General features: G+C 30.2%; 1 protein-coding gene across 1 annotated transcript in view; it reads left to right on the top strand.

The window, feature by feature from the left end:
- The first annotated feature begins 12,568 nt into the window (after positions 1-12,568).
- Positions 12,569-17,353, top strand: part of LOC126833919 (intraflagellar transport protein 172 homolog) — a 68,879-nt gene continuing 64,094 nt past the window's right edge. Inside the window, exons 1-2 of the mRNA XM_050565508.1 lie at positions 12,569-12,711; positions 16,743-16,886. Of these exons, the coding sequence (XP_050421465.1) occupies positions 12,673-12,711; positions 16,743-16,886 (183 nt within the window). The 5' untranslated portion in view covers positions 12,569-12,672. The remainder of the gene's footprint in view (positions 12,712-16,742; positions 16,887-17,353) is intronic.

Genomic DNA, 17,353 nt, shown 5'->3' with positions numbered 1-17,353 from the left:
ATTTTGATAGTAAAATGATGATATTATAGAATAAAAAAAGTAAGTAGATATTCGGTTAGCGATTTAAAAGTATCTACTTAACACAATCAAGGAAATTATAACTTCTTATTTTACTGATTTTTTAATTACTAATGCAGTACTAAGTTTTCCGGAACATTAAAAGTTTTATATTTGAAAATGGAATTAATCAATTTTAACCCAAATTATATAATAATTTCAAAATCGTTTTTAAAACAAATTGTAAGATATTAGTATACAAAAAAACAATCTAATTACTTATTTATTTATAACATGAACAATTTATGACCTATTTAACATAAATAGGAATTTTAAATTGACAAAAAATGTCTTAATAATTAACTATAGAAAAATAACTTCATTCGAGTTTACAACACAAGATTACAAAATAAGTATAAGATTATATTATAGAGATATAGGTAAATAATCAAAAAACTAATTAAATCGTACAATCAAAAAAATATAATTATAAATTATAATACAATTATTGGTGAGAAATAACTAAAAAGGTTCTCTATAATTTTATATATATATATTATATATTATAGTATTATATGGGGCATTCTGAGTCAAACCACGCGGTCATCGGCCTGACCTCCTCAAATTTTTTTTAAACTTATTTTGGTCAAATACAAGACTTGAAATTTTTATCTCTAATTTTTGCCCTAAAATTAGAGGTTTCTTATGTTAATTTTAAATAAAATAGATTTCGACCAGTTTTAAATTTCTGAAATTTTTATCATAAAATCAGTCTTAAATCAAATCTTTTCGTCTAATAACGGAAGTGAGCCGAGATTCATTTCTATTTTTTTTTTTAATAGTGAAAATTTTCCTGGGGGGTCACCCATCCTGGATCAAGCAGTAACGGACACCGCTTAACCTCAGATGCTGCGTGGCACACTGCGTCCACACTTATTATTTTGAAATTTTTATCACTAATTTTTGTCCTAAAAATAGAGGTTTCTTATGTTAATTTTCAAAAAAAATAGATTTCGACCAGTTTTAAATTTCTGAAATTTTTGAGCCGTATTCTAGAATGGGCCGCACTAGTGCACAAAACAGTAGCTTTATCGAACTTTTTAAGGTAAAATCCCTGGCTAGTCTCATAATAAATCCTAATACTTTGAACGCTTTACAACAAATCATATCGATGTGGAGGCTGGGGTCTAAAGAACTGCAGAGCTTAAAGCCAAGATCAATGACACAGCCATCAACACGTAGAAGTTCAGAATCCAAGAGACGACAGGAGTATATTATTGGGGATCGTATCCTACTGAAAGTCATAATTTTACACTTAGAAATATTTAGAGATAGACCTAAAGTATTAAAGAAGAAAAAAAAATTATTTAGATCGTTTTGAAGCTTAAGACAATTGTCTAAATTATTCATACGCATAAAGATTTTCATATCATCAGCAAAGCACAATAAGCGACTAATGAGTAATAATATTTAGGTACTTAAAATGTATATATCCTTATACTATTACAATTGTTAACATTAAGCAACTTATTTTTTGGTTTTACAATAATTATATCTGAATAATTTACAAGTTTGAATTTGTGTAACTAAGCGATGATTTTATTTTTGAAAAAAAATGTTTTTTAAATAAAAATTAAGTGATAAATAACAATGGCAATCAACAAAAACTAACAAAGTAAAACTAACATTTTGTTCAAACATTAACATTTATAGGATATTAAGCTGTAGGTATACTACCAGGTTTGTTTAACAATCAATTTTTCGTTTTATTTTAACACTTTGTTTAGTGTCAAGTTGGTGTAACAAAAAGTATTATTTTTTTAAGCCAGCATATTTGGACAAAAGCAGCAAAGACAAAAAAGCTAAGGTCGTTCGTTACAATGACATGTTATTAAGTAAATGAAAAATGCAAATATATATTATTTTGTATTAGTAAATTGCATACCCGTAAGTAATGCACGAGAAACAATGGCAATGCAAGCATAACAAATGAGCTTGCCAAAAAAACATTCTAATACTTAGTGCGATGTTTTTATTTTTTATTTTCTTTACTGTTTCGTATGTAAGTGAAATGCATTGCGTTGCATCGGCGGCTTCCCCGTTGCTATGACCCTGGTACTTATCCAAGTCTCGACGCCCACGCTTTGGTCGTGTTGTAATTCTACAGCGTGCACTAACTGTACACCGTTTGTCGTTCGTGCCGAGTGCTACTTGTTATACAATTTAAAAAAAAACAACTAATGCATTAACCGTTACAACTTACAAGGCTGATTTAACATTGTAATCGGACAGACTATGTTATGGAATAACTACAATGAGTAAAGAGTTAATTGATGTGTTAACCAAAGAACCAAACAACGAGCTAGCGCTAAACCAAACAAAACCTGAAAAAACTAGTAAATAAAATCAAATAAGAAGCTATTACAAGGGATCGAATTTTTATGTTTAAGATTGAATTATTAACACATACACGTGTAATCTGCCTTAAGTAGAAGTAAAAAATGTTTACTTGCCTGTTACCTGTAAAGGCCTACTAACTCAGGTGGTAGGTTTTGTTGTATTAAAAAAAAAAAAAAATACAAAAATAATCGACCTCTTTTAAATGAAAATCTACCAATGGAATTGTTGGTTTTTTTACATCTTTTTTATGGTAGTTGGAGTTTGTTGTATAAATAATATCAAATGGTTTTCATAGACATTCGGCAGTACGCACGGTTTGCACTAGAAACATCTTTTGTTTTATTATGTTATATCTGAGAGAACATTAACTTTCTTCCTGGTTTGTGTTGGACGAATGAACCTCGAATACATATTTCCGCACTTCTGCTGGTAAATTCAATAGACCACAGGTTTCGGTGCAAAGCGCGCCATTACACGCGTGGTTTGCAACAATACCGAAAACATGAAAAATATATAACACAGTAATAATAAATAATAAAAACGTTATAAAAATGAAAAATACAATATTTTAGATTTTATTATAACTATTAATATAATTACAAAACTCTATTTGAATTTTGCGTAAGGTTAACAATTTATTTCTTACAGTTTAGCCATTTAATTATAAGCATTTTGTTAATAAATAAAAATGTAAGAAGAATTAATAACACAGGTTTATTTTTCTATTAGGGTTACAACAAAACGGTTACAACAACTGAAAACAAGTGGTTGGTCCTCTTGAGGAGTTCATATTTATGTAAATGTTCAATTATTGCATTTGCTATTTGCGTGTTTACAGCAAAGTAATTGCATTGTGGTATTATTGACATATTATTATAGTGAAGAACAGCCCCTCTTGTAGCTTCGGTCACGTGTTAGTTTTGCAGGGTTCCACACTATAGTATAATAATATTAGTATTGTGTTACACTTTACAGAGCCTTATACAGCAATAATTGCTGACAAATCCCAACATGAAAAAAAACTTTTAACGACTTAATATTAAATAAAATACCAACAATATACAACTGTTAGTAGAACTAACATAAAAATGTCAAATTATAATACATTTTTATCAAACATTTCGACAGGAGTAAAGTGGGTCGCCTAGTGTGCATTATTATATAACATTTCAACATTCACACAGCCTTTTATGCCATGTGTCGGGGCCAGTGTAGAATAATATTCACAAACGATACTATCGGACCCTATGACCCAGTCACGCATCACTCACTCGCCGAGGTTGGGTTGTGTAAAGGGCAGTTGCTGATCATAATATTATGACTAAAGGAAACGCCTAAGTCAAGTCGATCGACCGATTATCTGGCACGCTTGTATTTTGTCGTTGGCCGGATCAATATGCATTTTGGTATACCAAAACTAACAAAGTGATTATTGTTAGAGGTTAACCACAAAGTTGATGGCTGCATTTACTAAATGCATAGTTATAAAAAACAAATATGATTAGTTAAGCGTTTTAACCTCCTGGCATGCTATCATAACAAAATCAATATTCTACATGTTGTGTAGATTGTAGAGCATTAGCGAGAATGTGTTGAATACCAATATCTTGCATACCTTGACCATTGAATTATTAATTTTATCTAAAAAAATAAAACAAAGGGCGAAGTTAGCCCTCAATCAGTATCTACGTTAGTCGTTACTCATTATTTATGTATAACTATATGTTTCTTTTAATTTAAAGAAGTATCACGTGTCACACCGACTTATAGACAAAACAACAATGGCGGTCGTACACGTAAAATTTAATAGTGTAATCTTGCATCGTGTTATCTAATAGAACATAATAATATAAGAGGCGAACACTCGACGACCCATGAAGTGATAGATTTCACAATGGCACTTACAGCTGTTATAATATTGTGTTTCAAGAGTTCCTCGAAAAGTATTTACCATTCTGTACAAATGTCAAGTGCTTATGAAATAAATAATGAATGCAAATTTGTATTAAAATTAAATTTGATAATATATTATTTTAAAAAAGCTTAGGAAAATCAAAATATTAAAAAAAAAAGTTCTAGAAATTCCTAACATGGATTTGGCTTATTATATTATTTTCACAAAAAATTTATAATATTTATTTGATGTATAAATTTATATTTTTCTTCTTTGGTCTATTGGCATTTCCGTTTATCTAAAATAAAATTAAATACGTGCCAGTAGCCAGCCTTTTTATAATCTTACGGTATACGAAATAAGAGGTTTTTCTTTCTTGATTTTATACTACGATGAATTTAAAATATCTGCCGGGAAAACCCTTATTTTTATTTACATATTAAATTTCATGTATAAGACTTTGGGTATTACGTATGATACATTGTTGTACTACGTTTTCATGTATAATATCATATTCAAAATATACTCTAAATGTTTATCATTTTATTCGGGATTATGGACAGTGCGCGTAAAATACAAACTTTGATTTAAACTCTTTTTCGTTTTTTTATTTATTTATTTATTTATTTTTTACATCAAAATAAAACACAAGTGTTCGAGTACTTTTGGTAAAACGAAAATGTTAAAATGCTTTTAAGACAATATATGACCCTGGGCGTTTTTTTTAGTTCTACTTTTTGCATTTCAATTTTGTCGCCACAATGTTGTGAACGACAAAAATATGTCATAAGATATAATAAAGACAGCGAGGGGCACTAACGAAGCGTGCATGGCGTATTTGTTTTAAAATCTCTGTCACATTTATGCGGGTGGGTCACTATAAAAATGAAATGACAATGAAAATATAATTAAAATATAACGTTGTATTCGTTTTGAATTTCCCATATATTTACCCATATTATATTTATTAGTGATTTAGGTTGCAATCAATAACGTTGTAGCGCACCTGCGACAATATCATTATCAAACAAAATGTTTCAGCCATTGTTACTACAATATGTGATCCAATACCGCGCACGACATAAACAATTCCTATTAGAAAATAAATAAATAAACCAAAAAGTTTATTTATTTTATAATGGCTCGTGTGCGTGGTGCGTATCAAACGGAAAATAGTGTACGAAACATAAAATAGCGTTTTTCTAAATTTGGATTTACAGCACAGAGAAGCGCGATAACGTTGTTTGTACGCCCTGCTTATATTCTTTTTAATTTAATAGTGCCAACAAGACGAGCGATCGGTGTTTGTTTATTCAACGTTCTTCCGCACGTCGATGGAGGAAAACAACGGCGGCTCTGCGTTAACGTTAAGTCAACGTTAACAAGATTGAATATTCGAAAAGAAATAAGTATAAATCGAATCCCATCATCCGGCACTCGTGAATAAAAATTGCAAGCACACGAAACAAAAGAGTTGTGGGTAGGGGGGGGGAGGAGGAGGAGACATGGAAATTCTATCGCACAACAATACACGTACACTACCACTTAAATCAATTACACTTTATTCTGTTGCCGAAATATATATATATATATATATATATATATATACATTCTGAATTACACCAACGCGATCGCATCTGTCTGGCGTCTAGCGATAGCCCTTACTGTACTCTTCTGTTTCTCTCTGTGATTTATTTCCATTTACTTTACGGGCGACCTTTGTAAAGTGAGTGTTGGTGCGATGCACGAGCAACGGGCCAGGGGCGAGTAGGTACACACCGTACCCGGGGAATGGTACCGAACGAAAAATGAATAAACGTTGGCCAATATAGTGACTAGTTGATTTCGAGCACACTCAATCTTTTCGTTAAACGATATTCGCCCTTGCAAATCGCCTAAATATTTCACCGTGTCACAATATTGCAAATAGAAATTCTTCTCTCCGCGTACGAAATATATGCCCGTCATTAGTTTTCTTAACGCGGAAACCTACATTGTAAGAAACGAATGTTTAAACAACATTACAATAGAGTACCTAACCTAAACAAATGCCGTTTCAAAACGTGATTATAGACGGCAAACGAAATATTATCCGTTGTGAGGGGCTAACTTAAGTTAAGTCGACCCTGCTAAGACCGTACTTTCATTAAAAGAACACATTTTATTTGTATACTATTCAATAATTAACACTTGAAAAAGTAAGTTATTATACAATTTTAATTTGTCGAAAGCAAGGTTTATATAAATATCGCTTCATTCAGCCTTCCACGCGCACTACGGCAGGTCCACGGTAGTGGTACTTGTAATTTTCTTATGTTTGGTAATTGGCCACATAACTAACAAGTTTCATGGAAAATAAATAAAAATTAATGACCATTGCAGCGGTTATTATTACTAGAATACAGTTTTAATTCTATTATAAGCAATGAAAATGGTCGCCTAGATATTTTAACTCGTGGAATTTAATAAAAGATTCACTTTTAAGTTGAAATATACAAAATTAAGGATATTCATAAGTTTTTTTAAAAAAAATGTATGAGCTTTTAGATGAAACAATATAGATGTGATTATAATATAGGCTTAACAGTACGGTATTATGTCCGGTACGGTAATGTTATGTTCTTCATACACAAAACAATGGTATTAAAAAATAACAATCTGTTTTTTTGTAAAAAAATCGTGTTCCCATTTTATTTATTGTTTTAACAAAGCTGCATGACATTATAAAATTATTATTCTCTGACGTCTATGCAGTTCAGTAGTTGTATTCCGAAAGTAATATGCTTAATGTTATGAGTTATGACATTCTGAAATCGCCACTTTTTCAAACATATAAGTCGGCTTTGGCTTACAACTCTTACTGATAATCGCTATTGATAATATTTTAATTAATACAACGTGCTAAAAAAGGTAGACATCACTATAACCCGAATTCGGTATGATCACTAACTTACTCGATCAGTCTTACTAAACATAAGACAACCTCCTTTTGTAACAAAATAAACAAAATGCTTATAACTTTTAATCAACAAAATCACAAAAACAAATGCCTTTAGACACGGTCAACGGCATTACATACACAACAACCTAACCGAACTACATGAAACCCTGGTATTCAGTTGAGTACAACCGGCGCTGTTTTCTTGATTACATCTTATTTTTTTAACATGTTAGATTTCAAATTATTGACATTGTTTTTAAATCTACCCGAGTGAGTATAGATAATAATATTATATTCAATAGTATTATTTAGCGAATGTTTTTGTTATAGTAAAAATTAATATAATGATTGTATACAGTAAATAAATATTTATTCAAAAAAATTATCAAAAAAAAACTCGAGACAATGAATTATGTATTCTTAAAAATGGAATAAATATTTGCGATATCACCGAACAATATCGATGATATTATAGTGTTATAATTAGTACCCAATACTTCTAATATATAATATTAGGTATACAGTCCAAGTACTTTTTTTAATACAGAATTTTATATAAATAAAAATATAAAATAAATTATTGTAAATAATTATGTTCAAATGATTTGTTGATAACCAGTGCTCATTTAAATTTTTCAATAAGAATTATACAATTTTACTGTAAATAAAATGTTTAATTTAAATGTAAAACTGGAACTTCAATGTTGTGTTTTGCTGACATTATGGTTTACCTATTTAACATTTATTTGTACACAGTACACAGAATATGTTAGGATAAAAATTTAATTTGAACATTCATATGTTTGTATTAAATATTTTTATTAAGTTTATTACTTAAAAAATGCTATATTGCAAATTTTACTATTGACATACACCTTGGAAGATTAAATTCGCTTCTAATTATTATTCATAAAATAAAAAACTATTGTAAATGTACTCGTTAAGCTTTTGTAAGAACACAACGAACGCCAACGCAAACGAGTTCAGTTTTTCAGTAAATGTTTCAAACACTGTATTAAAACAGAAAATTATACGTTCTAAAAGATATTATTAAAAACAAAATAACAAAAATGATGGCGTGGTATTTTAAAAATAGCATTAAGAATATTTTTAATCATAATTTATGTGAAAGGTTTTAAACACACATGACGGCGAATCGTTAATTTTATTTCTCACATAAATGGAAAACGGTCGTAAAATAAAAAATAAACGTCGAGATATTTTACTTTTAGTTTTAATACATGCGGGGGAAAATTGCATTGACATACATTTTTGACCCGCTATTAAAATGCAGCATGCCCGTTGAAGACCCTCCATGGTTTTTCAGTTGCTGTAAGGGTAGAAGATTTGCTCACTTTTTTATTAACTATTACTTTACGAGTCACTGTTTTTTTTTTTGGATTGATAACAAAAATTAGATGACTGAGAAATACGAAAATCTTGTTTATCCGTTTTTATTAACCTACAACAAAAACATTATTTTTATTTTCTACAATAATTTTTGAAACGTAAAATTCTAATAGCCTAGTTAACTAAAAACGTTAATTCCAGTTACAACATGTTATTTGTACCGCTTGTTTAAAATTTAAAACATACTTAACGGTTATAATAATAAGTCTTTGTATTGTGCCTATTAACTAGACAATCAAAACAATGAAGCACGGCCAAAAACTGTAATTATCATACATAAATAATATTATATTTACCGTAAAAGAGGTGAAAATCATTGTATCCAATACCGTGGCTAAGAAAATCGCCTCATTTTCGCGTTAAACGAATTTAAGCATAACATAATATAATTTCAGTATTGTTTTCAATATGTTTACAAATTTACAAGTAGATTTCTTTTTAAGTGCTGTTTTTCTAGAAATGTTAAATAATTCTTAGCTCGCTGTATTTTTAATACCTAATATAGCTAACAGACAGAATATTATTGAATCTTCACTAGTTGTTTGCTTAAGAGTTAAGTACCTACCGTTTTTTTTTTTTTTAACGGTTGGCATTTGACTTTTTATTGCAAATAGGACGCCTGGGGCTAATACAATCTTGTACTGTGTACGCAAAGAAATCCTTAGTTTATTAATTACTTGTACATGAAATTAACTGTTGATGACAAATATAAAATGTAAACGTCATGTTTGACACTCCGCTTTATCGTTGTGTATACCGGGTGATTCATTTAACACAAGAAAACTCGGAAGATAATACCAACTTTGTAATTTTTATTTTTAAAATCATTTTTACTTATGTTATTGTACAATACTATAAAACTACGAAATATTTACCTTTTTTAGTATCTTTCGTTTTTATAGATCACCCTGTACAAAATTTAAAAAAAAAATTCCATCCAACCGCCACTACAATAATATTATACTATATTCTGACACCAAAATAAAAAAAAGTGTGGATATGCGGTTGGTTACTATTAAATACACTGTTTTGGACAGCTTAAATGGCCGTGAACGAATTACAAGCACGTTCCAAAGGAAACGATTTTTGTTGATCGCTGTCCAACTCTATATTTAACGCCGAGACACGGTTTGTTATGTGCGTTATTGGCCGTATTAAGAAAAGCCTATCAACGCTGGGAACCCATTGGAAATGACCGGAGGCATCGGGATGCGGTCTTGGCAATACCTCAACGGTTTAGAACGCCGTCACGCCTGTAAATCTTAACGGTGAGTTAGGGGTTTTTTTTCCATATACGTTCGCTCACTCATTGAAACTAAATGGTTTTTTACCCCTGCCGATTGATTGATAACGCTTTTAACGTCAACTCTTATTTGTACACCAAATGCGCAGTTTAACACCTAAAAAACCACTTATAACGCCCAATAAAACACCTTTTCGACTGAAAACACGGTCCAATAAAAAAATAATAAACATGAATATTATAATATAAAAATACAAACGTTAGCAATCGGTTCATGTCAGTGGATTCGCGCCCCCGACATTTTTGTCGCTGGACAAACATAGTATTGATAATCACATATATTTGCAACGGTAATATATATTGTAGTCTTGCCATATGTGTGCACTCAAGATATTAGTTTTATTTCATTTAGCGATGATAAAATATGATAAGAATAATATTGTTATGAAATTATTGTTACGCATAACATTTTGGCTTTGTGTTAAGTTTGTTAAGTCCTTTCAGAGTTGAGTAATGACGCGTGGAGGCAAATCCTCTAACGGTTCGGTGAATTGTTGTTAAGTTATGCACCCTGGGAAGTTTCCCTTAAGTGTCACCTATGAGTGTAGTCATTAGACGGTAGAATACTAGGAATGCTGAATTAACTTTATTAAGCTATGTCTTTTTAACATAAAATAAACCTTAGCCAATTAGAAAGTAAACAAAACTCTCTAACCTTGTCCCGCATTAATTCAGCAAAACTTAAGACAAATAATATGTAAGGAGGAGAGCGTTTTGTGCTATTGTATTTGAAGTTTGAACAAGCAAGTCGAGACAGTTCCTATTTCTGAGTCCCACTGTCTTACGTTACCAAACCATTTAAGAAGACTCACTTTTTTCATTATTTTTTTTTTTAATCTGTCACCGAGGTCGTTACATAATATTTACATTTTTCTATATTTATGTGGTGAGCAAGCGTACAATAATTAACATTTGCAATTCCCCTCTTTAAGACATGTTTTCAAAGATATATTAATAGAAAACGGACGAGACCTCGAGTCGCACATGACTGAGGATATTGGTATAGTTTTTTACTGTAGTCAGTACACATTATAAAAATATTTATCTTGTCCATTTAAATTTATAACTATATTCCAGATCAATTTATCTTTGGAAATATCTGTTTAAAACCCTTAACGGTTAAATTTGTACCATTTTATTCATAGCTGTGCTGTAAATACCGTTGTCAACTAATATTAATTACATATATTTTTATAAAATAAATCTTTAATAATCTGTTCTATATAATCCGATTCATCAATAAAATATACAGTTTTAAATAAAACCGTATAAACGCATAGTGTGGCATCAATCCTCTATTTACTAGTCGCACAACGTTAAACAAATATGATTTGCAAAAAAAATATATTTATATAATTCAATAATTGTTTACAGGAAAAATATCCATAAGGTATCCATGGCACTTAAAAAAAAAAACCAAAATACACCATTTAAAATTGTAATTAATTGGTCCAGATATTAGTGTTAGTAAGTATACTACAAACTTATTATTAACTGTGTTCTACAATAATTAGTAATCTAACAAATAATACACAAAATGCAAACTAAGAATTGTGGATGGTCCATTTTTATTATTATAATAACATAATTTCATATAGGCAAATGACTTGTATATTAAGAGTATTATGTCACGGTTTGAAATTAACCTTTAGCATTTACACAATGGAGAGGGTCGTATTTTAGAGGGATGCTCGAGAAAAATATGAACGGTTCTATACAATATATTTCGTGTGCCATGATTTTCGCATAGAAATTACCATTTTGAATTTTAAAATTTAAATTCGACTTGTAAATTATCGTCACCCAATACGCATATAAAAATCTGTTACAGTTTCTATAATATATTATAATAATAGGATAGTAAACTATATTTATTCTGTTTTTTTACTAAAAAGCGTATGTATCTATACAGAATGTGGCATAAGGATTCGACATTATAATATCTCCTAGGAAAATGTATACTAATTAATTCAGTTTTTTCTACATAATTCGTTAAACTAGAGACTTAACATAATTTGTTCATCACCTTGTAATATAAGTGAATACTATGGCACTATAGTTTGCTTTGAATGTTACATTGAAATAAAAACACTAGTTGTTGCAATATAATTAATGTCACTAACTTGTATCTACTCCGATGGAATGTATTTTTTTTTGTTTTGTATATAACATAATATTATTGTATCATAATATTAGACTGGGACCTCTGATATTAATGTGGGTAAACAGAACTGGGTTCAAGTCCTTAGAACGCGTCTAGGGCAAGCCCATGATTTAAAAAACCAAGGTTTTAAAATGTAAACGTCGTCCTACAGTTTAATATTTACTCTCGTTCGGGGACCTGGCGAACCGGTACTTAACTATTTTATCTGAAGAAAAAAAACAATTAGGAATAATAAATGCTTTAACGTCGGGCGTTAAAACATATTTTATTGTTGGCATTTCGTGCGTAGGTACTTACTTTTTCGAAAACGTTTTTTTTTCTATTCCCTAGTCCTGCTCGACCACTATAATACCGCAGCTGCTGCCATGCGTAACGCAGTCACCATAGCGACTAATTTCGACATCAAAAAAATACACAGCGAAAATACACAATGTACACGATGCTCGTTCCAATGAGGGTTTAATGTTTATCGATGATATGTTTCGTTTGGTTATTTCCGCTAATTATCGGCGAGCCGGAAATTAAGAAAAATAAATACGTACCTATACATACAATACGTTGTTATGAAATTGAAATATCTGCAAACGTTGGTAGAGCCGGAGGTAAGTTTCCTGATTGCAAAAAGAGTATCGACGCAAATCGAATAATGAGTTTAGTAGAAGTGTTGTTGTAGTGGTAGTAGTAGTAGTAGTAGTAGTTGTATATTTTGTATTTTATAGCCGTACCGCGTACGTGCTGTCTGCATATTATAGTATATTGTTAAAGCGAGTTTTTTATGAGTTTTCTACAGACTCGAGCCGAGCAGGTACACTGCAAGGAAAGAGTAGGTAATAATAACGAGCTTGAGCGAGTCAAATGACCCATACGGCCGGGTTTGACAATAACTTTAATGGCCTAGGACGAAATCATTACACTTGAAATAAGTTTAATGACAATAATAATAATATCAGTATTATGAAAATAAAATTCCGTATAAATAAATTGTAATTAAATAATTTAATAAGCTATACAGTTAAAATACCAAAGTACGCATATTGAAAATACAAATTTAAAAAAAAAACAGGTAATTCAATTTTATCATTGATTATGAATCATATATTTTTTGTATTATTTATAATCAATGATATTACTTTTTTCTTTGTTATTTTTGTTTGCAGAAGGTTATCTTGATGATAATAAAACCTGTGTCTGATTGTTGTTTATGTTGAGTGTTTTTATCAAATCTTGCATGCTCATTCTTATTTATAGTATTACTATTATTTTTAGTAAGCAATTAGTAACAATTTGTTGTGTATTTGGAATTGAAATTTTTCAACTGTAAGCTACACAAAAATTAACAATTTGACTTGTGACGTGCAATGTGTTAATTAAATTGTAAGTTTTCTTTGAAATTATAACTTTACTCCGTTCGCTGTAAGAACAAGAGTGAGCACAAACAAAAACACACTACTATCGCTTGATGGGTTCATTACAGCAAACAAAAAAATACATAAAAACTAGTTACACGATTTGAACCAATAATGAGAGTAATTGGAACAGCTACTGGTTTCTAAATGATTTTCTCAAGTTAATTGAAACTCACAGACGCAGCGCAGATTATTATTAGTTGCAAGGGCATCTGTTACACATATTACATGTATTACTGTATGGTGAAATCCATTGAGATTGTAAAGCTTAACATACACGGTAATTCAGGTGAGTTAAATTAAGCGTGTTATTGTTATACGTAAAACGAAATTTGTTTCACTGTTAATTTATCTTATTCGGTCGGTTCAAATTAATTTCGTTCGTTTCGAGTAGAACGTGAACTGTGCTTGAGTTGTTTTCATTCAATACAAATAGTACTACCCATTCAAGTATTATTTTTCATATTTAATTTGAAAATTCCAACAAGCATGACGATTGGAAATTTGTAAAAAATAGTACATTTGTTTTATTTTATTTATTTATCTCTAATCTAATAAACTGAAAGAAATAAATCTACTAAAATTAACTTATTACCCCATAATAAGCTGATTATAAAATGAATTGCATTACTGGTTAGTAAATACTTTGTGACATAGATAATAATAGAATTAACTTACACTCATATCCGATTTCAGCAACCATATTATATTAATCATAGATTTATTAACAAACTGATCGCCAAAAAAAGTGTAAGGAGAGCCCTATCTATATCTAGATTTAATAATCAGTTTTTTTATCGCTTCAGAGTTTATAAAATTGTTGACGATTAACATATAGTAAATTGTATATTTAACTACTGATTCTGTGTTCAGTAGGTCATGTACAACGGTTGATTTATTGGTTTTTTATATTTAGTATATAAGAACTTAGTCTAAAAAATGTTTACATTATTTATTATTGACCACTGTAGAAGAAATATTATGTATTTTCATACAAGAACAATCTGCCATGAACTCAAATTATCATATCATTTTAACTGATAAACAGCTTCTTAGACAGAGTTAGCGATATATGGTATGGTTAGTATGTATTGTATGTTATTGTATGTATTGTGTTGTATTGTATGTTATATAAAATGTTATGTGTATGGTTGGTTTTGGAGTGAATTTAGAAACTCCTATAACACATATTTCTCAAACCATCCTTACTATGTTGGCAAATTCAAAACTTGACAGGGTGAATGAGACCCAAATGTTTGGACACATCTAAAATGTGATCCCCGCAGTTTACCATTGATTGAATGGTAATTATCCAAAAAATCATCCTTGACACATTTTACCACAATCATTTGAGTGAAACCTAAAATGTTGAAAATAAAAATGTCAATATATTTTACTTTAAATACCAATATATTTTACTGTTTATAATATTATTGTTATATGGATAAACAGTCTATAATATAAAGACTGTTGTTTTATATTTTAATGTTTATTCAGGTCTACATCGACAACTTTACTAAAGAATTGTTTTTGTTTATTTAAAAAATAAATAATGCCTTTTGAATTGTATACTTTTATAAGTAATACTATAAACAAAAAAACAACTTTTGTAAAACTAAAAAAAATGAATTCAAACAATTAATTTATCTTTTTAATAATATTTAAACTATATCTACTTTCTCAGACGTACAATACAAAATCTAATTAAAGAAAAAAAAATAAGTCGGAAGTAATTTAATAAAATATATTTCTAAATATTCTATACTACGTGTCTTATTTCACTGATAAATATACTGTCAGTGAGAACTGATAAGGTATTATTTAATTATCGTATTACGTTAAATGGCTTGATGTCACGTCGTTTAAATATATTTTATAGCTTAATTTTTTTTTAAACAAATTTAACTAAACGATAAATCACATTGTTTGCAACTAAAAATAATGTGACTAATGTGTTTTACGGACAACTGGACTGAGAGACATTTAAGACCAGGAAAATACAATTGGTTTCCACTTTTTACTTGTGAGGCATAAATATTATTTCGCATATTCGGATATAAAGTTACAAACATGCGAGTAACGACCATCGCAAATGAATGGCAGTCACACAATGGAAAAACAAACAAATCACAATAAAACCATTAATCATTGGCTTATACTATGGAATTAAAAAGAATTGATGAAAAATATTAATCTGTTTACGTATAGAAACGTGGGGATTTCCAAAATTAAAACAAAATAATCCAAAAAACGTACAAGTGGTGGTGTTTTCCATTAAAATTTCAAACTGGTAAACAAAATAACCGAATAATTAAAAATGAATCAGCTAAATTAGTTAATTAATTAGTCTTTATGTATATATATACATATAGCTAGAACAGTACCTAGACTGAATATACAATAGGCAACGCTATTGTAACAACAGACAACACGATTTACCCGCATTACTTGATTTCCCTGTGTTAAAACTATTAGGAAATCCAATTAAAGAAGCATCAAATCCATAACATACGGGCGTTCGCCCTCTATAATAATATGTACTTAATCTATGCTTTAAGACAGATACAAAAAAAAAATACAAATAATTTCTCCAAACTGTATGGGCGCTAGGAATAATTGAATTAATATAATTATTGCATACTTTTAAGAATGTTTACCCAAGTTTATCATGGTGATAACTGAAAACTATAATACTTCACTTATGTCGCTTTTTAAACAAATGTGCGGTGTTAATATTAATATTAATGATTTAATATCAGACTTTTTAATAACTATTATTTCACACTATCCCCGCTACAATACTGAATTATCATCATAAGTAATAAATATTAAATAATATTTAATAAAAGTGAAAATATTTGTAAAAAAATGATAAAACCTATTGTTCATTTCTTGTACTTTTGGCCAGGTCTTATAATATAATAAATTGTCCGCTTGCCGTCGGTTTGTTTATGATAAATCTGAAAAAAATATTTTCTATTTTATAACTCATTTGATAGATAAAACGGTCGCTACCCAAATCACTAAGTCTCATATTATTGAAATAAAATATGCAAACCCTTATAGTTCAGATGATACGATTGTATTCTCTGAAATTGGATTTTTAAAATGTATAAGGCAGACGTAATATGAAATAACTCTAGATAAAACATGCTTCTGCATCATATATATATATATATATATATATATATATATATATTATTTATTATATATATTTTTTTTTTTAGAATGGACCGTCTCAAGTACTCGCTGCCGCATGGTCGCCAAACAACCAAAAACTAGCGGTGTGCAACAACGATCGCGTGGTATTGTTGTTCGACGAGAACGGCGTGAAAAGGGACAAGTTTCCCACAAAGCCTGTGGAGCATGGGGTGAGTTTGGACTTACAGAGGGGCGGCAACCGTGTAGTAGCAGTAGTGGTCGGACGAGGACTGGAGGGGGTGGGGACAGCGCCGGGGGGCTCATATCCTCCCCAAACGCAAACCGACTACAAATCGGCGTATTTAAATGCATTAGAAGTATAAGGCCATGAAAATAAACTCGTAAAATGGGCCACCGCACACTGCCTTCCCCCCTCCCCTCCTAAACACCCACAACCACCGCCGGCCGCGTCCTCTAACCAGTCCATTTGGTTTTTATTAAGGTCCGCGGCGGAGGCGTCACAAGTTTATTCATCCCAATGGACAGAGCTATCGACGTTTTGGGCTTTTACAATTAGATAATAATAATGTTGTTAATATATTAATGACGACGATAGTAATAGCAATAATAACGTTTACAATAACGTTTTGGTCGTCTAACCGGGTTTGAGGGCCAATACATATAATATACCAATGAT

The sequence above is a fragment of the Adelges cooleyi genome, unplaced genomic scaffold (assembly GCF_023614345.1).
Source record: "Adelges cooleyi isolate 19-005CV unplaced genomic scaffold, UGA_ACOO_1.1 ACOO_flye_CR_arks_rails_tigmint_CR_PRNA_2, whole genome shotgun sequence".
Classification (NCBI taxonomy): Eukaryota; Metazoa; Arthropoda; class Insecta; order Hemiptera; family Adelgidae; genus Adelges; species Adelges cooleyi.
The sequence above is the reverse complement of the archived record's forward strand: the minus strand, read 5'-3'. Positions and strand labels throughout refer to the sequence as shown.